At 41.8% G+C, this 24,493-nt stretch overlaps 1 protein-coding gene across 1 annotated transcript in view; it reads left to right on the forward strand.

Annotated features, from left to right (window-relative positions):
- The window catches only part of LOC122558097 (sodium/hydrogen exchanger 10-like), a 373,845-nt gene that overhangs the window by 181,935 nt on the left and 167,417 nt on the right, over positions 1-24,493 (forward strand). The window contains exon 18 of the mRNA XM_043706417.1: positions 5,998-6,049. Coding sequence (XP_043562352.1) covers positions 5,998-6,049 — 52 coding nt within the window. The remainder of the gene's footprint in view (positions 1-5,997; positions 6,050-24,493) is intronic.

Genomic DNA, 24,493 nt, shown 5'->3' on the forward strand with positions numbered 1-24,493 from the left:
CGATTCCTGGATTCGACGATACAGGCATCGATCTTCGAGTCAAGCTTGGAAAGCATTTCTGCAAGACTTGCTACTGTAGGTAAGTCCCCCGGGGCGGCTGTGGACGCGTCTGCTGCAGCTGGAGAGTGTGGGGGAGGGGTTCCTGCTTGCTGAGAGCTGCGGGCTCCCTTCCCTTTAGTCATTTTAACTTAGGATAAAGTTGCTTAAATGTAATATTACACAACTAATTGAGTTACTAAACTATTATAAATGATTTATAAATGATTTGGTGAGCTTGGTAGGGGGTAGGTGACCCACTGTGCCCAAGTCTTGGGAGGAGCACTATAGACTCAGTCTTACTGGGTCGCCGCCATCTTGGATCCCCACATGGACTTTATTAAGGCCTTTGACAAGGTCCCACATGGAAGGCTGGTCTAGAAGGGAAGAACCCATGGGATCCAAGGCAAGTTGGTAAATTGGATCCACAGTTGGTGGAGGGTTGTTTTTATGATTGAAAGTCTGTCACCAGCGGGTGTACCACAGGGATCTGTGCAGGAACCATTGTTGTTTATTGTGTATATTAATGTCTAGGATGTGAAAGCAGATGGTATCATTAGTAGATTTGCAGATGACGTGAAAGGTGAAGATGTTGTCCACAGTGAGGTGGATGGTCTCAGGCTACAGTCTGATCGTTGAGGGTGGGACAGAATTTCAAGAAAGTAATTTAAATAGACAAGGCAGGCAAGAGCAAAAGCAGGCAATGAGGGAAAACTGATCAATTAAGTTATATTTATTTCCATGTAAAAGGCCTGACAGGTAAGGCAGATGAACTCATGGCAGAGGATGGGAACATGGGACTGGAATACAATAGGTATTACAGAAACACAGCTGAGAGAGGGACAAGACTGGCAGCTCAATGTTCCAGAGTACAGAGGCTATAGGAAAGATGGAAGGGGAGGTGAGAGAGGAGGGGAAGTGGAGTTTTTGATTCGTGAAAACATTGCTGCAGCACTTAGAGAGGGTATTCCTGGAGATCGCCCAGTGAAGCTGTATTAATAGAACTGAGAAATTAGGATGGTCACCACTTTGATATCGTATCTCAATATCTGTAAGAATGATAGGGATGTAATGGTCGGGGATTTTAACTTTCCAAACCTAGGCTGGGATTGCCATAGTGTTCAGAGCTTGGATGGGAGGAATTTGTTAAGTGTGTTCAAGAAAACTGCCTCAATCAATATGTAAATGGCCCCACTGGAGAAAGGGGCAAAACCTGACCTCCTCTTGGGAAACAAGGTAGGGAAAGGGACTGAGGTGTTAGTGGGGGAACACTTTTGCAAAGTGACCACAATGCTATTAGTTTGAAAATAGCTATGGAAAAGGATAGGCCTGGTCCACAAGTTAAAGATCAAAATTGGCCTTGCCCCAATCCAGAAGGTATTAGTCAAGACCTTTCAAAAGTTGATTTGTGGAAGCCAGCTGCAGGTAAACGGACATCTGACATGAGGGAAGCTTTCAAAAGAGAGATAATATGAGTGTTCAGGGCCAGCATAATTTGTGTTATTGTGAAGGACAATGCTGACACAAATAGGAAACACTGGATGACGGGGGGCATTGAGGTTCTAGTCAAGGAAAAGGGGGCACATGTCATTTATAGCCAGCTGGATTAAGTCAATCACTTGAAGAACATTGCGGGTGTCGTAATACACTGAAGAGCGAAATCAGGAGGGCAAACCGGGGGACCTGAGAAAGCTTTGGCAGATAAGGTTCAGGAAAATCCAAAGAGATTCTACAAGTATATTAACAACAAAAGATTAACTCGTGACACAATGTGGCTCCTTAAAGATCAATGGGGCCATCCATGTGTGGAACCACAGGAGATGGGTGAGATCCTAAATGAAAATTTCACTTCAGAACTTACTGTGGAGAAACTCTGGGGAAGTCAGGAAAATAAACAGTGATGTCTTCAAAAGAGACCACATTACAGAACAGGAGGTGCTGGAGGTTTTAAAATGTATAAAAGATAGACAAACCCCTGGGAACTAATCGAGTATCTCCCAGGACATTGGGGGAAGTTAGTAAAGAAATTGCAGGGTCCCTTAAAGAGATATTTATATCACTGACAGCCACGGGTGATGAGCTAGGAGCATGGAAGGTGGTTAATGTTGTGCCAGTATTTAAGAGAGGCTGCGAGGGAAAGCCAGAGACCTAAAAACTAATTAGCTTGATGTCAGTGGTGGTTATGTTGTTGGAAGTGATTCTGCGGGACAGGAGTTACATGCAATTGGAAAGGCAAGGGTTGATTAGGGATAGTCAGCACAGCTTTGTGCGTACAAAGTAGTGTCTCTCAAACTTGATTTGAGTTTGTTGAAGAGGTGACCAAGAAGACAGATGAAGGCAGAGCAGTAGACGTTGACTATACTGACTTCAGCAAGGCCTTTGACGTTTGTTTAGCAGGGTACACTGGTTAGTAAGGTTAGATCACATGGGATCAGGGAGAGCTAGCCAAATGGATACAAAATTGGCTTGACAGTAGAGACAGAGGGAGTGGTAGAAGTGCTCTTCAGACTGGAGGCCTGTGGCCAGTGATGGATCCATTGTTGCACATCATTTACATGAACGATTTGGTTCAGAATACAGGCGTCATTGTTAGTAAGTTTGTGGATACCAAAATTAATGTAATAGTGGGCAGTGAATTCAGTTATCGAATGGGATCTCGACCAACTGGGCCAGTGGGCCAAGGAATGACAGATGGAGTTTAATTCAGGTGTTGGATTTTGTGAAGCCAAACCAGGGAGGACTAACACAGTTAATGGTAGGGCCCTGGGCAGTGTTGTTGAATAGAGAGAGACCAAGGGGTGAGTTACATTGTTCCTTGGAAGTGGCATCACAGGTGGACAGGGTAGTGAAAGCAGCATTTGGCATACTTGCCTTCATGGGTCAGAGCACTGAGTACATGAGTTGGTACATCATGTTATGGCTATACAAGACATTGCTGGGTCTGCGTAGAATTCTGATCATCATGCTTTAGGAAGCATTTTCTGAAACTGTAAATGGAGCAAAGATTAACAAAGACGTTACCGATACTGGAGAGCTTGACTTACAAGGAGGGGCTGGATGAGCTGGAAAGCAAAATGGGGGGGAATAGATAGCTTTGACAGAGAAATTTAAGGAGAATCCAAAGAGATTCTATCATATACAAGTACAAAAATAGGGACAAAATAGGGCCCCTTAAAAATCAATGAGGCCATCCTCATGTGTGGAACCACAGGAGATGGGCGAGACCCTAAATTAATATTTCATGTCAGAATGCACTGTGGACAAGTAAGGGAAATAAACAATGATGACTTGAAAAAGAGTCCCCATTACAGAAGAGTTGGTTCTGGAGGTCTTAAAACACAAAGGTAGAGAAATCCCTAGGACCTGAGCAAGTGTATCCCAGAACATTGTGGCAAAGTAGTGGTAGGGACCCTAGCAGAAATATTTGTATCATTGTCCTTCATATTTCCATTGAGCATAGGTGGCTGAGGGCTGACCTTATAAAGGTTTATAAAACCATGAGAGGTACAGGTAAGGTGAACAGCCAAGGTCTCTACCCCAGGATAGGGAAATCCATAACTCCAAGTGAGAGACGAAATACTTAAAAGGGATTGCAAGAGAACATTTTTCACACAGAGGATGGTGCCCGTATTGTGTGTGAATAATCCTGCAGCCTGAGTATGGTCAATACTGTGTCTGAATAATCCTTTGGTGCTTCCGAGATAAGGCATGTTGTAGACACTGAAGAAAGTTACAGCAATAGGAATGGTAGCCTGGAATGCAGTACGTTGCAAATATGTGGAGGGACTATAGAGAAGGGTGGAGGTTACGGAGATAGGAACTGTTATCGGAGTTAAAAATTATTGAAGACACTGGTCCATGAGACATGACATTGATACAGTGCTGGAGGGAGGGCACAGCACAGAAAGATCCCTGGCAGTATTACTATCCTCTCATTGGAGGCCTGCCTTCACCTCTGTTGTACTGATGCCACAGTAAGACAGCCCATACCTGGATTGACCAATATTTTATGCAACACTCTTTTGAGGACATTTCAAACCATTGATGGCAATGCTGTAGTTCTGCTGTAGGAGCTTGGCTAGAGGTGTGATTCAATTTTGGAATTGAAATCCAAAGGACTAAAACTGGGATGTTATTCTGTGTCCAGTGCACTTAATGCGTCCTTTATTTCAGCAGCTAAGGACTGGCTTCTGGTGTGTTTGTGGGGAACTTGGGAGGAGATTGAGCAGGTTCATTTACTCAGCTCCTCTGAAACAAATAAGCATCCCACATCCACATTCTTGGGGCCTTCATAAGCCAAACCAAAGACTGAATGGTTTGTGACTTGGAGTAATTTGCATATTTTAACTGAAGTGTAGAAAATCCTGCATTTGTTACATTTAGTGCATTGAGGGTGGTTAGCTCATTTAGCTGGATGGTTGGAGATTAATACCAATAATATGGGTTCAATTTCTGCTCCTGCTGAAGCTACCATGAAGGACTTGCCTTCTCAATCTGACCACGTGCCTACAAGTGTTGTGACTTTCAGGTTAAAACACAACTGTTGTCTTTCTGCAACGCAAGTGTGGGTCGATGGTGATTTTATCTTTTATATTTAAACCTCATAGAATATAGTGTACTTATTTTAACTTGGTGTAAAACTAACCAGAGGAAAATTTTATAGCGAATAATGTTTAGTTAGAGATAACATTCAAGTAAAAAATCTACAATTTGTCAAACTCCAATGGCACCATCCATAGTTCTGTGTCTAAGCAGTCTGATATTTGTGGCGGTTATGTAGAAAATGAGACTTTTTTTCTCTTAAGAAGGGCACTATTGCTTTGCAAAGACAACTTTCTCATTCAGAATCCTGATTTAATTTAATTTATATCTTGACTACATGGATTAAGTCTGTTGCATATAGAGGATGTTTCAATTTTTAGACTGGAATGTTACTTTTCTTCATTTTCTCCACTTTTATTAAGCTTTCCAAAACCATACATTGGCTGCTTTCGTTTGCAACTCTGATTCTGTTATGTCCTTGATCAGTCTTGGACTGAAACAGTGCATACAGCCTTTTCTGCTATTTTACTGTGTTTCTTTTCCTATGCTTCTTTACTCATGATCTCTCAATCCTTAAGACTGCATTTTTCAGACTTCGTATTTTCATTCTTTTCCGCTTCTGCTTTAGCCCATCTATGACTGAATTTATCATCCATGCTTTTGTGATTTCCAGACTCCTCCCATGGCCTCCTGTATTTTATATAGCAGGCTATAACCACTGCCCTCTTTTGTTTCCTTTTCTCCACCTGTTGATTTTATTTCTCTTTTGGTCATAGGTACATGTGCTCCATCCCTTTTTTTTCTTTAATTTCTTTAATCATCATTTGCATTGGCCTCGGAAACTAACTCTTCTGTCATTCAATCTCTTCTGATTTTCACCTTATCACTTGTCCTATCCACCCTTTGCTCAAAACATTTCATTTCTATTTTGTTCCAGTTGTGATGAAAGGATTGATACAAATCTTCCATGGGTGAAAATCCCTATTTTTGAATTAAATCAGACAAAACATTACCTACTTACTTTCCTATGACCTTTTGTGTCTGAATTCTGATATAGAATTCACTGCAAAAGATGCAGTTTGGCAAATCATGTAGGGAGCATCAGAGTAAATTTTCACAGCAGCCACATGCCCTTTTTATGATGCGATCTGCCATTTTTCAGTAATAAACTTAATTTGAAGGTCCTAAAGTCTCTTGACAAATAATGAGAGAAGGTAAATATGTACAGTAAGTGGGGTAGTTTGGCAGATTGGTAAAGGACACAAGGTATGAGGTGGGTAATGGGGCACTCCAGCTACCTATGTCCAAATACTTGTACCTCAGCTAGAGTGTTTACCGTGAAGAGAGATGTGAGAAAATTGAAGAAAACATCATGAAGTCATTAACTATGACATACTGAATCCACAATTTTTTTTTAAGCAACTGAGGAGTATTGTCGAGCGGAATCATCAAGAAGCGATTAAGGAACTGGGTGAGTAAGCAGTCGTAAAATTATAATGGTAATGGATAAAATGCATTACGATAGATTACGATCAGTTAATATTCAATAAGACAGAGTCACATAAAGTAAAAGAAGAAACTGAAAGGAAATTAAACAGTAATTTACTAAGTTAGGAAAAGGTTAATTTAATACATTTGAACTTGGCCATTTTTACTAGTACTAGGTGTGAAAACGTACCACTGGCAAAATTAGATCTTATATCTTTAACCAAAATTTTCAATTGGATTAGCTACTTACCGCTTAATTATTCACCTGATCTATCTCCTTATGTTAAGAGCCATACATTATCCAATTGCACAAACATTATCCAATTTCTCCTTTTTTTCCCAGTGGAAACTAGGATATTGTAAAATTTGTGTTTAGATTAGATTGCTGACAGGTTGGAAACAGGCTATATGGTCCAACAAGACTACGCCGACCCTCCAACCCATCCAGACCCATTCCCCTTCCCTAAAAGTACCCCTGACTAATGCACCAAACACTATGGGCAATTTAGCATGGCCAATTCACCTGACGTGCACATCTTTGGCCTATGGGAGGAAACCCACACAGACACAGAGAGAATGCGCAAACTCCACCAGGTCCCCGGCACTGAGGCAGCAGTACTAACCACTGAGCCAACGTGTTTACTGAGTAGTTTGATAATATTGAATGTCAGGCCACAAATTCACAATAGTTCTTACTGTTGAGTTGAACCCAAAAATTGGGAAGGGAAGTTTAGGGAGAGCAAAGTCTTTCAATCACAATCGTTGGAATTTTTTGATAGTGAATTGGGGCAAAATTACTTTGCATTTTGCTATGTTTTTTTGTCTGTGTGCGCAGACTCCCAAGTTACGTACACAATACAATAATCATTGGAATATGAGATGCTACTGAGTTATTAACTAACAGATATGTTCCAGTTCTAAATGATTATGATTATGAGTAAGTTCTGAATGAACAAAAACACTGAAATTTCTGAGAAATCTCTGCAGATGATAGACAGAGCTTAGCGATCCCACAACCAATGGATCCGATTCAAGCTCTGCAGTCCTGCCACATCTTGTGAATGGTGGTGGAAGATTAAACAACTCACTGAAGGAAGAGGCTCCACAAATATCCCCATTCTCAATGATGGAAGAGCCCAGCACATCAGTGCAAAAGATAGGGCTGAAACTTTTGCAAAAATCTTCCGGCAGAAGTGCCGACTAGATGATCCATTTCGGCTTCCTCCACTGGACCCCAGCATTACAGCCTTCAGGCAACTTGATTCACTTCATGTGATATCAGGAAATAGTTGGAAGCACTGGATACTGCAAAGACTATGGCCCTGACAACATTCCGGCAATAGTACTGAAGACTTGAGCTCCAGAACTTGTCGATTCCCTAGCCAAGCTGTTCCTATACAGTTATTATGCTGGCATTTACCCATCAATGTAAAGAATGGCCCAAGTATGTCCCATACGTAAAAAGCAGGGCAAATCCAACCCAGCCAATTACCACCCTGTCAGTGTACTCTAGAACATCAGTAAAGTGATGGAACATGTCATCAACAATGCTGTCAAGCAGCACTTGCTCAGCAGTAACCTGGTCAGTGATGGCTGTTTGGGTTCCTTCAGGGCCACTCAGTTTCTGACCTCATTACAGCCTTGGCTCAAACATGAACAAATTCCAGAGGCAAGATGAGAGTGACAGCCTTTGACATCAAGGCTGCGTTCGACCAAGTGTGACTTCAAGGAGCCCTAGCAAAATTGGAATCAATGGGTATAAGGGGTAAACTCTCCATTGGTTAGATATTCTACCTGATACATATGAAGATGGTCGTAGTTGTTGGAGGTCAGTCCTCTCAGCTCCAGGACATCTCTACAAGAGTTCTTCAGGGTAGTATCCTAGGCCCAACCATCTTCAGCTGCTTCAACAATGACCTTCCCTCCATTATAAGGTCAGAAGTGAGGATGTTCGCTGATGATTGCATAATGTTCAGCCCATTCGCGATTCTTCAGACACCGAGGCAGTCCGTGTCCAAATGCAACAAGATCTGGACAGTATCCAGGCTTGGGCTGACAAAAGGCAAGTAACATTTGTGGCACACAAATGCCAGGCAATGACCATCAAACAAGATATAATCTAGTCACCGCCCATTGACATTCAATGGCATTACCATCACTGAATCCCCCACTACCAACATTCTGGAAGTCATCATTAATAAGAAACTCAACTGGACTCACCATATATATTCAGTGGCTACGAGAGAATGTCAGAAGCTTGGAATACTAAGCAAGTAACTCACCTCCTGACTCCCCAGAGGCTATCCCCTCTTTAGAAGGCACGTCGGGAATGTGATGAAATTCTCCCCACTTGTCTGGATGAGTACAGCACTCAAGAAGCTTGACAGCAGCCAAGACAAAGCACCCCCTTGGCACCACATCTGTAAGCATCCACTCCCTCCACCATCATTTCTCAGTAGCAGCAATATGTACTGTCTACAAGATGCCTTGCAGAAATTCACCAAAGGTCCTCAGAGAGCACCTTCCAAACCCATGACCACTTCCATCTAGAAGGACATATGGGAACACCTTCACCTCCAAGGCACTCCCCATCCTAACTTGGAAAAATATTGCCATTCCTTCATTGTCACTGGGTCAAAATCCTGGTATTCTCTCCCGAATGGCATCGTAGGTCTACCCCACCTTCTTAAAGACAACGAGGGATGGGCAATAAATCTTGGCCAGCGAGTGACACCCACATCCCACAAAATAAATAAATGATTGAATAAATGTGGTCTGGCAGCATCTGTGAAGAGAAATCATAGGTAACATTTCAGGTCCATAAGACATAGGAGTGGAAGTAAGGCCATTCGGCCCACCAAGTCCACTCCGCGATTTAATCGTGGCTGATGGGCATTTCAACTCCACTTACCTGCACTCTCCCCGTAGCCCTTAATTCCTTGTGAGATCAGGAATTTGTCAATTTCTGCCTTGAAGACATTTCACGTCCCGGCTTCCATTGCGTCTGTGGCAATGAATTCCACAGGCCCACCACTCTCTGGCTGAAGAAATGTCTCCTCATTTCTGTTCTAAATTGTCTCCCTCTAATTTTAAGGCTGTGCCCACGGGCCCTAGTCTCCCCGCCTAACAGAAACAACTTCTCAGCGTCCATCCTTTCTAAGCCATGCATTATTTTGTAAGTTTCTATTAGATCTCTCCTCAACCTTCTAAACTTTAATGAATGCAAACCCAAGATCCTCAGCTGTTCATCGTATGTTAGATCTATCATTCCAGGGATCATCTGTGTGAATTTCCACTGGACACACTCCAGTTCCAGTATGTCCTTCCTGAGGTATGGACACAGTATTCTAAATGGGGCCTAACGAGAGCTGTATAAAGTCTCAGAAGCACATCGCTGCTTTTATATTCCAACCCTCTTGAGATAAATGAAACATTACATTCACTTTCTTAATCACAGAGTCAACCTGCAAGTTAACCTTTAAAGAACCCTGGACTAGCACTCCCAGATCCCTTTGTACTTTGGCTTTATGAATTTTCTTCTCGTTTAGAAAATAATCCATGCCTGTATTCTTTTTTCCAAAGTGCAACACCTCACATTTGCTCACATTGAATTTCATCAGCCATTTTCTGGACCACTCTCCTAAACTGTCTGAATCTTTCTGCAGCCTCCCCACCTCCTCGGTACTATCTGCCTGTCCACCTAACTTCATATCATCAGCAAACTTTGCCAGAATGGCCCCAGTCCCTTCATCCAGATCATTAATACATAAAGTGATCAGCAGACCCAACACTGAACCCTGTGGGATACCACTTGTCATCAGCTGCCATTCCAAAAAAGAACCTTTTATCCCAAATCTCTGCCTTCTATTGGACAGCCAATCCTCAATCCATGCCAGTAGCTCACCTCGAACACCATGATCCTCACCTTACTCAGCAGCCTCCCTTCCTTTGTTACGAATACCATGAGCATTCAGGTAAAGCGCCTTATTAAAGGCCTTTTGTAAGTCTAGATAGATGACATCCACTGGGTTTCCTGGTCTAATCTACTTATTACCTCTTGAAATAATTCTAATAGGTTTGTCAGGCATGACCTCCTTTTACTAAATCCACGCTAACTTGCTCTCATCTGACCCTGCACTTCCAAGAATTTAGAAATCTCATCATGAACAATGGATTCTAGAATTTTACCAACAACTGAGGTTAGGCTAATCAGCCTATAATTTTCCATCATTTGTCTTGATCCTTTCTTGAACAAGGGCGTTACAACAACGATTTTCCAATCATCTTGGACTTTCCCTGACTCCAGTGACCTTTGAAAGATCACAACCAACACCTCTGCTATTTCCTCAGCCACCTCCCTCAGAACTCTAGGATGTAACCCATCGGGGCCAGGAGATTTATCAATTTTTAGACCTTTTAGCTTTTCTCGCACTTTCCTTTTTGTAATGGCTACCATACTCAACTCTGCCCCATGACTCTCCTTAATTGTTGGGATATTACTCATGTCTTCTACTGTGAAGACTGATGCAAAGTATTTATTAAGTTCTTCAGCTGTTTCCTTATCTCCCATCACTAGCCTTCCAGCATCAGTTTTGAACGGCCCACTGTCTACTTTTGCCTCTTATTTGTTTCTTATGTATTGAAAGAAATTTTTACTATCATTTCTAATATTACTGACTAATGTACCTTCATATTTGATCCTCTCCTTCCTTATTTCTCTCTTTGTTGTCCTCTGTTTGTTTTTGTAGCCTTCCCAATCTTCTGATTTCCCAGTGCTCTTGGCCACTTTACAGGCTCTCTCTTTTTCTTTGATACATTTCCTGACTTCCTTTGTCAGCCATGAATGTCTACTTCCCCCTACCGGATAATCTTTCTTTTCTTTGGGATGAACCTCTGTACTGTCTCCTCAATTACACCCAGAAACTCCTGCCATTGTTGCTCTACTGTCTTCCCTGCTTGGCTCTGTTTCCAGTTGATTTATGTCAGTTCCTCTCTCATGCCCCTGTAATTACCTTTATTTAACTGTAACACCATTACATCTAATTTTGCCTCTCTCTTTCAAACTGCAGACTGAACTCTACCATATTAAGATTGCTGCCTCCTAAGTGTTCCCTTACTTTAAGATCATTTATAAAGTTTGGCTCAATACATAACACTAAGTCCAGAATAGCCTGCTCCCTTGTGGGCTCCATCACAAGCTGTTCCAAAAAGCCATCCTGTAAGCATTCCATGAATTCCTTTCTTTGGATCCATCGACAACATTATTCACCCAATCCACCTGCATACTGAAGTCCCCCATGATTACCGTGACCTTGCCTTTGACATGCCCTATCTATTTCTCGATACATCTTGCATTTCTGGTCCTGACCACTGTTAGGAGGTCTGTACATAACTCCCATTATGGTTTTATTAGTCTTTGTGTTTCCTCTGCTGCACCCACATAGACTCCACATCCTCTGACCCTATGTCGTTCAGTGACATAGATTTAATTTCATTCTTAACTAACAAGGTTACCCCACCTCCTCTGCCCACCTCCCTGTCTTTTTGATAAGTTGTAAATCCTTGATTGTTTAACTGCCAGTCCTGAACCCCCTGCAACCATGTCTCTGTGATGCTTACCACATCATAGTCATTCACAATGATTTGTGCCGTTAATTCATCTACTTTGTTACGAATACTATGAGCATTCAGGTAAAGCACCTTAATGCTAATTTTCTTATCTTCATTATTTCCAACATCTCTAGTGATATATCCCAAATTATCCTTCCTTTTTGCTTCATTCCTAGTATGCCTTGAACTTAAATCCTGCACAAATGCTATCCTGTTGCTTATCTTTCTACTTGACTCCATATTCCCTGTTGCTTTCCGTTTCCCTTCCCCTCGACTCATAAGTTTAAAGTCCTAGTGACCAACCTATTTATCCTTTTCACTAGAACTGTGGTTCCAGATCGGTTCAGGTGGATACCGTCCCATTGGTACGGATCCCCACCCCGGCTCCAAAACTGATGCCAATGTCCCATGAAATGGAATCCCTCTTTCTCACACCAATCTCTTAGCCACATGTTTATTTCCCTAATTTTCTTATCCCTCTACCAATTAGCACGTGTCTCTGGCAGTAATCCAGAGATTATGACCCTTGAGGACCTGTTCTTCAATTTCCTTTCTAGTGCTTGATAATCCCCAAACAGGTCTTCCTCCCTAGCCTTGCCTATGTTGTTAGTGCCAACGTGGACAACAACAACTGGATCTTCTCCCTCCTGCTCCAATATCCTTTCAAGCCGGTACGAGATCTCCTGCACCCTGGCACCGGGACTCCCAATCCAGCTCGCAAAGGATACTATCTGTCCCCCTAACTATAGAATCCCCTATAACAACTACTAATCTTTTTGCTCCCCCCTCTTGAATGGCCTTCTGCACCATGGTGCCGTGGTCTGCTGACTCATCCCCTCTACAGACCTTTCCCTCATCCGTACAGGGAACAAGCATCTCACATGTGTTGGACCAGTGGTCATACCTGAAGGTTCAGTGACCCTTCCTCAGAACTGTTCTGAGGAAGTTCTGAGTGACCTTAGGTTACATTTATTTTTACAATAACACTTCCTGGTCATAAAGACAACATAGGAGTAGTAATAGACCATCAGTTGTACCTTTGAGTTTGCTCTGCCATTCCCGATAGTAGCTAATCATCCACTCAGTGCTATTTTCCTAGACATAGGATATGGGACATAGGACATTCATGCACTATTTCCAAATATCTTCAAGTCATTTATGTCTAGAAATCTATTGATCTCTCTCTTGAACATAATGACTGAGCTTCCATTGCCTTCAGGTAGAGATTTCTAAAGACTCCCAAGTGAATAAATTCTTATACCAATCCAGAATGGCATGCCTCTTATTCTGAGAATGTGTCCCCCAAGTACTAGATCCTCAATCAGAGGGAACATGTTTTCTGCATCCATCCTGTCTAACCTTCTTACATTGTTATAATTATCAAAAATATCACCTATTCTTCTTCTTAACTCCAGAGAATGCCTGCCCAGTCTCATCAGTCCCAACTTATAAGACAGTCCTGCCATCCCAGGAATTAGCCTTGTGAACTTCCACAGAAGTTTGTTTTTGACAAGTTTGTTGGTGCTGAGGGAAGCAGATCAAAATTGCACACATTATTCCAATTCAGTATAATTGCAGCAAGGCATCTTAATTACTGTATTCAAATCCTCTTACAATCAAGTCTGACATAAAATTATACTTCCTAGTTCCTTGCTGCACCTGCATGCTACTTTCAGTTACTTATGAAAAAAAGGGACCTAAGTCCCGTTGCAGTAAATACTTCTCAATCTCTCAACATTTAAATATACTCTGTAGCTCTGTTCCTCCTACAAAAGTGAATACCACCCTCTGTTATGGACTAGGGCAGACCCCCTCAAAACGTTTCAAGAAGGTAGCCGAGACCCTAACTTTTCTGGTTATTGCAGGCAGGTATAAGGCGGGTATTCCAAGAGTCATGCATCTGGCCCCTTATTTAAAAATAACAGGATTTATTAACAGACTACTGAATGAAACACGAACAAAAGAGAACCGAGTTTAGAATAACACAATGTATCTGAAAACCAAATCAGCTCTATCGCAACTTAATGATGCTGTTCCAAATACTTTGCAACATTCACATAAACACCCAGTTGGCAAAAAAAGGTAAAATCAAACACAGGTTCTTACAGGAGAGATGTCACAGAGAGAGAGGATCATCTTGGAACTGTTTTATTGGGTCCCCAGTAGCTTCTCTGGGTTCCCAGCTAAAACCTTGACCAGCAGCTGTAAATAAAACAGCTTGGTAAAACCAAACCAAACCAAGCCTTGAACTGGGAGAACTGGCCACTCCCCTTTCATTATGCAAGTGTTTTTAAAAACAAAACCCTTACAAGCTTTTACTAGTGGATATTTCCAGACGGATCAAAACCTTTGCCTTTAAGACCCCCCCCCCCCCCCCGAAAGAAAACTAAGGACAGAGAAATCTGGTTAAAGGAGCAGCATCATCACACCTCGCAGTTATACATATTAGATTCCATTTCCCAAGTTCTTGCTCACCTAGTGACTCCCCACTCACCACAATTTGCCAAATTGAAAATTATCCATTTCTTCCTAATTGCTGCTTTCTTTGCGTTAATCATTGCTCATTTCATGGCAGTATATTATCCCCTACCTAAGTTTATTTTCTAACTGCCTGGGTGGAACCCTATCGATCACTTTCTAAAAATCCAATGCACCAAATCCACTATTTTACCTCATTTACTCTGCTAGTACCATCTTCAAAAAGCTCCACAAGTTTGTCAAACATGATCTCCCTTTCATGAAAGCATGCAGGCTCTCTCTAGTCAATCATTTTTAAAAATCTCATTATCACATGCTTTATAATACTGGTATTTTTCCTACCACCAACATTAGATTAACAAGTGTATAGTCCTATGTTTTCCTCTAACCTTTAATCCGCAGATGTTTTTCCAGGATCTATGAAATTTTGAAAGATGATCTGCTACATCTATAGCTATCTCTTTCAAATTTCTGGGATGTATTGTTCCTGGGATTTTTTAACTTTCAGTCCCTTTAATTTCTCCAAAACATTTTTTTTACTAATTTCTTTCAGTTCCTCGTTTTCACTAGAAGTTAGATTGCTCGTATTTCTGGCAGATTTCTTGGATCCTCCTCCATGAAGGCAGACGCAATGTAATTGTTTAGCCAATTTTTTACACAGTATCCCACTTTACTTTGGTCTATCCCTGCAATTGTCCTGTTTGTCTTTGCAAATCCTTTTATTTTTATATATCTACAGAAGCTTTTATTTTCCTTGCTATTTTACACTCATATTCTCTCTTTACCAGTATCTTGGTCCTCCTTTGCTGAATTCAAAAATGCTTTCAATTCTCTGGCTTACTACTTTTATTTGGAAATTTTATTAAACCTCCTCTGTTGATCTAATACTACTCTTAACTTCCTTTTGTTAGCCTGGTTGATTCACTTTACCTGCTGAGCTTTTGTACCTTTTAAGAAAAGAAGGTTCAAGTGACTCAAACAGACTTCCAAATTGAAAGAAAAAGAAAGCTGTCTTTACTGTATTATAAGTGCATATATGGCACATCATCTAAGTTACTATGGATAATTTCATTGGACGTTTTCTAGTGAGTAAAGCTATTCTACTATGAAAGAGATCTCCCAATCTAGATGTCACAGTTTATTAGATGCAGAAAGATCTTAATATGTTGAGTGCTCCTGAGTTAACCTAAAATTAACAAGCAGAGTCCAACTTGCAAGTTACCTAAAGAAAATCCAGCCCTGAATGTCCTTACACATACTTACTTGCAGTAGAAAAGCTTTCCGACCTTAAAGTGACTGACAAGCTTAAACACAGTTCTACTTTTCAGCTGAATAATATATTGCATATTACGCAGTATAACAGTTCTATGCTTGTAAAACAATGGGGAGAAATTCAACTAGCGCAGGAAGGGGCAGAATGGACAGTGTAATTGGGAGTTGCATCACTAATGTCAGCACATGCCAAATTGGTAGTTATATACTTTTGATTAAGATTGGCAAGTTGCATATATTACCTATATAATTTATTGGGATGTAGACTTTGGAGTGCAGGTTCATAGCTCCTTGAAAGTAGAGTTGCAGGTGGATAGGATGGTGAAGAAAGTGTTTGATATGCTTTCCTTTATTGGTCAGAGTATTGAGTACAGAGTTGAGGTACAATTGCAACATTTAGAAGGCATCTGAATGGGTAAATAGGAAAGGTTTGGACGGATATGGGCCGGTGGGACTAGATTGGGTTGGGATATCTGGTCGGCATGGATGAGTTGGACTAAAGGGTCTGTTTCTGTGTTGGACATCTCTATGACTCTATTTGGCAGGTTGATGTAGAAAGTCAAAAATTTGTGATGTCTTTTAAAGGCAGGATACACTTTATTAAGTGTCAATGGAGTAATGCATTGGAAATCAAGTTTCACTTTTTCCAGATTTATCACAAAAGTTAAAGAGTTTGCAGATGACACCAACATTGGAGTTGTTAGTGGGCAGCAAAGAAAGTCACTTCAGAGTACAACAGGATCTTGATCAGATGGGCCAATAGCCTGAGGTGTGGCAGATGGAGTTTAATTTAGATAAATGAGGTACTACATTTTGGAAATGCAAATCAGGGCAGGACTTACTTAAATGGTAAGGTCCTGGGGATGTTGCTGAGTAAAGAGAACATGGAGTACAGATTCATAGTTCCTTGAAAGTGGAGTCGCAGGTAGATAGGATAGTGAAGAATGTGCTTGGTATGCTTTCCTTTAATGGTCAGAGTATTGAGTACAGACGTTGGGAGGTCATGTTACGGCTGTTTGGGACATTGGTTAGGCCATTTTTGGAATATTGTGTGCAATTCTGGTCTCCCTCCTATAGGAAAGATGCTGTGAAACCTGAAAGGGTTCAGAAAATATTTACAAAGATCTTGCCAGGGTTGGAGGGTTTGAGCTATAGAGACAGGCTGAATAGGCTGGGGCTCTTATTCCAGGAGCATCAGAGGCTGAGGCGGTGACTTTAATGAGGTTTATAAAATCATGAAGGGCATAGATAGGATAAATAGGCAAGGTTTTTTCTCTACGGTGGGGGAGTCCAGAACGAGAGGGCAGTCCAGAACGAGAGGGCATAGGTTTAGGGTGAGAGGGGAAAGATTTAAAAGAGGCCTAAGAGGCAATTTTTTCATGCAAATAATGGTGGGTGTATGGAATGAGCTGCCAGAAGAAGTGATGGAGTCTGGTACAATTATAACATTTAAAAGGCATCTGGATGGGTATATGAATAGGAAGAGTTTAGAAGGATATGGCCTAAATTATGGCAATTGAGACTAGATTAATTTGTGATATCTGGTCAGCATGGACCGAAGGGTTTGTTTCTATGCTGGATATCTCTGTGACTCTATGATGTTAGTTAAAAATCACACAGTCCAACAGGTTTATTTCAAAGCACTAGCTTTTGGAGCGCCGCTCTTTTATAAGATGGTTGTAGAGGAAAACTAGTGCTTTCAAATAAACCTTTTGGATTATAATCTGGTGTTATGTGATTTTTAACTTTGCCAACCCTAGACAACACTGGCACCTCCAAGTCATGATTCTATGATTTATAAAAGTACATGGAATTCTCCAGTTTATTTATCTTTTAGACCCAGTTTAGCAGAAAACTTGAACCAGGTATCTGTAGTTAACAAGAATTACTATTTATTATGAATGTATTCTAGCTACAGGTAAATAATTACTCTACGAGTCCTGCTCTAACCTTTTTGTAGAACTTGCCCCACACACAGACACACACACGCAGACAGATACAACATAGAACAGTGCAGTGCAGAACAGGCCCTTCAGCCCTCTATGTTGCCCCAACCTGTGAACTAATTTAAGCCCATCCCCCTACACTATCTCATCATCATCCATATGCTTATCCAAGGACTGTTTAAATGCCCCTAATGTGGCTGAGTTAACTAAATTGGTAAGGGCGTGGAATGCCCCGCCTGCCACTCTCTGAGTAAGAACCTGCCTCCGACATCTGTTTTAAATCTATCACCCCTCAACTTGCAGCTATGCCCCCTCACACAAGCCAACATCATCATCCTAAGAAAAAGACTCTCACTGTCCACCCTATCTAATCCTATGATCATCTTGTATGTCTCCATTAAATCCCCTCAGCCTTCTTCTCTCCAACAAGAACAGCCAGTCCCTCAGCCTTTCCTCATAAGACCTTCGCTCCAGACCAGGCAACATCATGGTAAATCTCCTCAGCACCTTTTCCAAAGCTTCCACATCCTTCCTGTAATGGGGCAACCAGAACTATACGCAGTATTCTAAGTGTGGTTGCACAAGTGTTTTCTACAGTTGCAGCATGACATGACAGCTCCAGAACTCAATCCCTCTACCAATAAAACCTAACACACCGTATGCCTTCTTAACAGCACTATTAACCTGGGTGCCAACTTTCAGGGATCTCTGTATGTGGACACCAAGATCCCTCTGTACATCCACACTACCAAGAAGTTTTCCAATGACCCAGTATTCTGCCTTCCTGTTATTCTTCCCAAAGTGAATCACCTTACATTTAGCTGCATTGATCACCATTTGCCACTTCTCAGCCGAATTCTGCAGTTTATCCAAGTCCCCCTGCAACATTCTTCTACACTGTCCACCACTCCACCAACTTTAATGTCTTCTGCAAACTTACTAACCTATCCATCTATGCCTGCATCCAAGTTGTTTATAAAAATGACAAACAGCAGTGGTCCCAAAACAGATTCTTGTCGTACACCACTAGTAACCAGACTCAACCACCACTCTCTGCCTTCTTACAGAAAGCCAGTTTCAAATCCAAACTGCTAAATCACCCTCAATCCCATACCTCCGCATTCTCTCCAAAAGCCTACTATGTGGAACCTTATCAAAGGCTTTATTGAAGTCCATGTACATCATGTCAACTGCCCTACCCTCATCAACATGCTTGGTCACCTTCTCAAAAAACGCAATGAGGTTTGTGAGACATGACCTGCCCTTGACGAAACCATATTGAATATCTCCAATCAAGTTTTTGCTTGCTAGATGATTATAAATCCTCTCTCTTATAATCCTTTGCAAAACTTTTCCTTCAACAGATGTGAGGCTCACTGGTCTATAATTACCTGGGTCATCTCTACTGCCCTTGTTGAACAAGGGCATAACATTTGCAATCCTCCAGTCCTCTGGTACTAAACCTGTGGACAAGATCAAGGCCAAAGGCTCTGCCATCTCCTCCCTAGCTTCCTAGAGAATCCTCGGATAAATCCCATCCAGCCCAGGGGACTTGTCGACTTTCACACCTTCTAGATTTGATAATACCTCTTACTTACTAACCTCGATCCCCGTATCTCAGTCTTTTTCTCTCCAATATTCTCCTTTTCCTGAGTGCAAACCGATGAGAAATATTCGTTTAGCACCTCTCCGATTTCCACCGAGTCCACACACAACTTCCCACTTCTGTCTTTGACTGGTCCTATTTCTACCCTAATTATCATTTTATTCCTCACATACCTCTAGAAAGCTTTAGGGTTCTCCTTTATTCTACCTGCTGAAGACTGCTCATGTCTCTCTTCTTCACTCTCTCTTTAAATCCTTCCTAGCTAATCTCTAACTTTCCATTGACTCATCTGAACTATCTCGTCTCAAATTCATATAAGCCTTCCTCTTCCGCTTCACAAGAGATGCACTTTATTTAGTAAACCACAGTTCCCTTACCTTATCACTTCCTTCCTACCTGACAGGGACATACCTCTCAAGGACACATAATACCCATTCCTTAAACCAGCTCCACATTTCGATTGTCCCCATCCCCAGCATTTTGCTACCACATTCTATGCCTTCTAAGTCTTGCCTAATCGCATTATAATTGCCCTTCCTCCATCTATGACTCTTGCCCTGTGGCATGTACCTATCCTTTTCCATCGCTAAACAAAACTGTGTCCGGAAACCCTCCTGCACACATTGGACAAAATCTGATCCACCTGACGTACTAGAGTTATATCATTTCCAGTCAATGTTGGGGAAATTAAAGTCCCCCATAATGACCACCCTGTTCCTTTCACTCCTTCACTCCTATCCAGAATTGTTCTACTAGTCCTCTCCTTCACGACCCTGGAAATTTGCAGAGGCATATAAAAAACTTCCAGCAGTGTGACCTCTCCTCTCCTGTTTCTAACCTCAGCCCATACCACCTCAGTAGACGAATCCTTGTCAAAAGTTCTTTCAGCCACTGTTATACTGTCCTTGACTGACAAAGTCCCACCTCCCCCTCTTTTTCAACCTTCCCTGATCTTAATGAAAGATCTCAACCTTGGAACCTGCAACATCCATTCCTGACCCTGCTCTACCATGTTTCCGAAATGGCCACAACATCGAAGTCCCTGGTACCTATCCATGCTGTAAGCTCACCTACCTTATTCTGCATACACCTGGCATTGAAGTAAACACACATCAAACCAGCTTGCTGTCTACCAGCATACTCCTGTGACTGTGAAATCTGTCTATGTCCTCGCTACTCACATCCTCCTGTGCACTGGAACGACACCACAGGTTCCCATATCCCTGCTGAGCTGTTTAAATCCACCCGAATAGCACCAGCAAATTTCCCACCCAGGATATTAGTAGTACTCTGGTTCAAGTGAAGATCGTCCTGTTGTAGACGTCGCACCTTCCCCAGAATGATGTAAAAAATTGGTGATGGTGGAGGGAAAATGAAGAAGACAGTTCAATGGTCCCTGTTCACAATGGTTGCCAATAAAATACTTAACTGATCAGAAGCCTGCTTGATCTTCCTTCTCCAGATACCTTTACTTATTTGAAAGAGGCACTGGATGACTCATTTACACTTACAAAAGTCTCTGACTTACTGCTTACAAGTCACAGCTTACAATTAGCTGGTGAGGGCAAATAAGCTGGCTAACTTCAGGATTGAATTGCCTTTTGTTGCATCTCTTTCAGAGATCTAATATCTTTGGGCCTGAACATTCACACCCCCAGTTTGTTTAGCTAACTGGGAGTCAATCATATCGTTAATTGCAGAAAGGAAGTCTTAATCATCAAAACTAGTCATCACTTCACAGACCAGCAAAATGTAAAATTCAGCGTTCATACAGTCTTCTTGACACCAGCTCGTACGTAACAAGACTCCCCTTACTGTTTGAACAAACAGTTATGTAAACTGCACTTAGAATGACTTTGTAAGTGTCAGGCAACTTAATTTTTTAGAAGTGCAGCAGTCCTTCAACCATCCCTGGCTTTGAAAACAGTCATTTTCCCTTTTTCTTATCTCAGTCAAATACAGAAAAATGAAAAGATACAAACTTTAGAACGTTTAAAGAGATATACTTCATGTTTATTCAATTGTATCAATACGAAGAGTACAAGTGGAAGCTAAAGCAAGTGTAGCAAGCCCTCTCCCTAGTTATTGGATAATGCTGTCATGGTTCTAATTTGAGATGAAAAGGAAGAAATAGGTACTGTTTCCAATGGGTGGCAGAAGGGTGTTGAAGTGGCTGAATCTGTCAATGAAAGATGTATCACGTGTGGAACTGACTGAAGGTTGTGGCTTAGCTGTATGATTAAAATTGTCAATCACAACATCATTGTTTGCTTTGCTCTTTGCCTTTGCAACTACTGATTCATAATATTTCATTTCTTGGTGCACAACAATCTGCTCCATTCACAGCGACAAACACTTGTGGGCGGCACGGTGACACAGTGGTTAGCACTGCTGCCTCGCAGCGCCAGAGACCCGGGTTCAATTCCCGACTCAGGCGACTGACTGTGTGGAGTTTGCACGTTCTCCCCGTGTCTGCGTAGGTTTCCTCCGGGTGCTCCGGTTTCCTCCCACAGTCCAAAGATGTGCAGGTTAGGTGAATTGGCCATACTAAATTGCCCGTAGTGTTAGGTAAGGGGTAAATGTAGGGGTATGGGTGGGTTTCGCTTCGGCGGGTCGGTGTGGACTTGTTGGGCCGAAGGGCCTGTTTCCACACTGTAATCTAATCTGTAATCTGTAATTTACTTGAACCTTCTAACATTGTTACTGATAAATTCTCCATGTATTGTTCATTAATTCAAATTTGTGCCATCTATCACACTGCATCAACGCTGTCCTATCTTGATGCATCATCAATCCTGAGGGAATCAACAGGAGGGAAAAAAAACCTATTTCATCTCACTCTTACTGGACCATTGAGCACATGTGCATCTATCTATGGCAGTATGGGTGAGAGGAGAGAAAGAAGAATGACCAACTAGACTGTTTCATCCTTTTGTGCTGTTCTCCCCAACTGAAGACTGAAACAAACTCAATTCAAAGAGCCAGTTCGATGCTGAGAGTTCTACAGCTAGTAAATCTCCGTTTCGGGCAAAAGCCCTTCATCAGGAATAAAGCCCTTTATTCCTGATGAAGGGCTTTTGCCCAAAACGTCGATTTCGCTGCTCCTTGGATGTTCCCTGAACTGCTGTGCTCTTCCAGCACCACTAATCCAGAATCTGGTTTCCAGCATCTGCAGTCATTGTTTTTACCTCGTTTTTAGCTAGTAAATCTCGCCTGACTCCCTAGATTCTGCCTGCCATCTACAGCACTCAGCTGTAGATGGATGTTGCTCCTACAACATTCATGGAGCTAAACAGGACATGTTACACAAAGTGCATTCCAGACCTAAACCATTGTTGTGAGAAACTCAAAATAGGAGGAGAAAAAGACCATTCACCCTTTGAGTCTGCTTTGCCATCAATATGATCATGGCAGATCATCCAACTCAGTAACCTGTTTAAAAGTATCTGTATGAAAAGGTTTTTTTTCAGCTATTTTCTTCTTTTGCAAATCGCTTGAAGTTTGTGCCCTCTTAGACTTGATCCTTTAGATAGGATAGTTTCTCCCTATCTAGTCCATCAATGAGATCATAAGAAATAGGAACAGTAGTAAGCAATTTAGCTTCTCGAGCCTGTTGATCCATTCATTAGGATTATGGCTGATTTTCTTACATTTTCCCCCTACCCTTGATTCCCCAACTGATCAAGTAAGTAACTGTCTCATCCTTAAATAAACACAAGGATGCGTCATCTGTAGCTCCCTTGGTATAATTTCCAAACACTATCAACCCCCTGAAAGAAGAGTGTTAAATTGATGCCTCTTAATTCTGTGATTATGTACTCAGGTCCTAGACTGTTCAATGAAGGGAAACATCCGCCGAGCATTTACCCTGTCAAGCCCCTAAAGAATCCTATCTGTTCCTATAAACCTATAATGAAATCACCTCTTGTTCTTCTAAGCTCCAGTGAGTCGAGACCATATATAGTCTCACCAACGTCTTATTCAGCTGCAGTCAGATGTCCGTACTCTTATTACTCCAATAAGGGCCAACATTCCATTGGCTTTCCTGATTACCTGCTGCATCTGTGTGCTAGCTTTCTGTTTTTTGTGCGCAAGTACCCCAAAGTCCCTGTGTTTCAGTTTTCTGCAACTTTTCTCCATTTAAATAATATTCTGTTCTGTGGTTCGCCCAACTTCACACTTTACCACATTATACTCCATTTGCCAGTTTTTTGCCGACTTATCAATATTTCTCTAACCTGTTTATATCCCTCTCAAAACTTATCTTTCTCCCTATGTTTGTATTCTTTGCAAATTTGGCAACATACATTTGCTAGGAGAAAGCAGAATTGCAGATACTGGAGAATCAGTGTCAAAAAAGCACAGCAGCTCAGGCAGCATCTGAGGAGCAGGAGAGTTAATGTTTCAGGCATAAGCCCTTCATCAGGAATGTGGAAGGGGAAGAGGGCTGAGAAGTAAATAGGGGCGTGAGGATGGGACTGCGGGGTGTGGTGGGGGGGTGGGGAAGGTAGGTGGTAAGGCGATAGGTGGATGCAGGTGGGAGGTAATTGTGATAGATCGGTGGGGAGAGTGGAGCGGATAGGTGGGAAAGAAGATGGACAGTAGGGCGGATCAAGAAGATGGTGTCGACTTGAAGGGTTGGATCTGGGATGAGTTGTGGGAAGGGGAGCTTTGGAAACTGGTGAAGGTGAAGTTGATGCCGTGTGATTGGAGGGTCACGAGGCGGAAGTTGGAGCGTTTGTCTTCCAGTGGCGGATGGCTTTGATTTGCCAGCGGAGGCAGCCAAAGACTTGCATGCCTTTGGGGGAATAGGATGGGAAGTTGAAGTGATTGACAGTACCTTTGCTTCCTTCCTCCAAGCCATTGATATATATATTGTAAACATTTAAAGTCCCAGCACTGATTCCTGTGAAACCCCATTGGTCAGAAGTCGCCAACTTGAAAAAGAACCCTTTATCCCCACTCACTATTTCCTACCCATTATCCAACTCTCTACCCATGCCAATATACTATCTTCAATATTGTGGTCTGTTATGACTTAACCTTTTGTGAGGTATTTTATTTAATTTTTTGTGAAAGTCCAACACAACACATCTACTAGTTGCCCTCTATCCACTCTGGTTGAGACTTGCTCAAAAACCTTTAACGTATTAGTCAAATTTGATTTCCCTTTCATGAAGCAATACTGACTCTGTTTGATTAAATTATGATTTTCCAAACGTTCATTATTCCCTTGATAATTTGGGGCTGTCATTGACTTTGGCCTCCTTATATGCTTTTTCTTTCCACTTAATAATCATCCTTAGTCACGGTACACAGAGTATTTTTTTAGCTTGCTTCCATTGCTCAGACCTTTGAGTACTGTACAGAAGTTGGGATATCATGTTGAGGTTGTACATGAAGTTGGTGATTCCACTTCTGGGGAGTACTGTGTATAGTTCTGATCCCCCTGTTTAGACAGGATATTACTAAACTGGAGAGAGTTCAGAAAAGATTTCCCAAGATGTTGCTGGGA

Source organism: Chiloscyllium plagiosum, chromosome 16, assembly GCF_004010195.1.
Source record: "Chiloscyllium plagiosum isolate BGI_BamShark_2017 chromosome 16, ASM401019v2, whole genome shotgun sequence".
NCBI classification, from domain to species: domain Eukaryota; kingdom Metazoa; phylum Chordata; class Chondrichthyes; order Orectolobiformes; family Hemiscylliidae; genus Chiloscyllium; species Chiloscyllium plagiosum.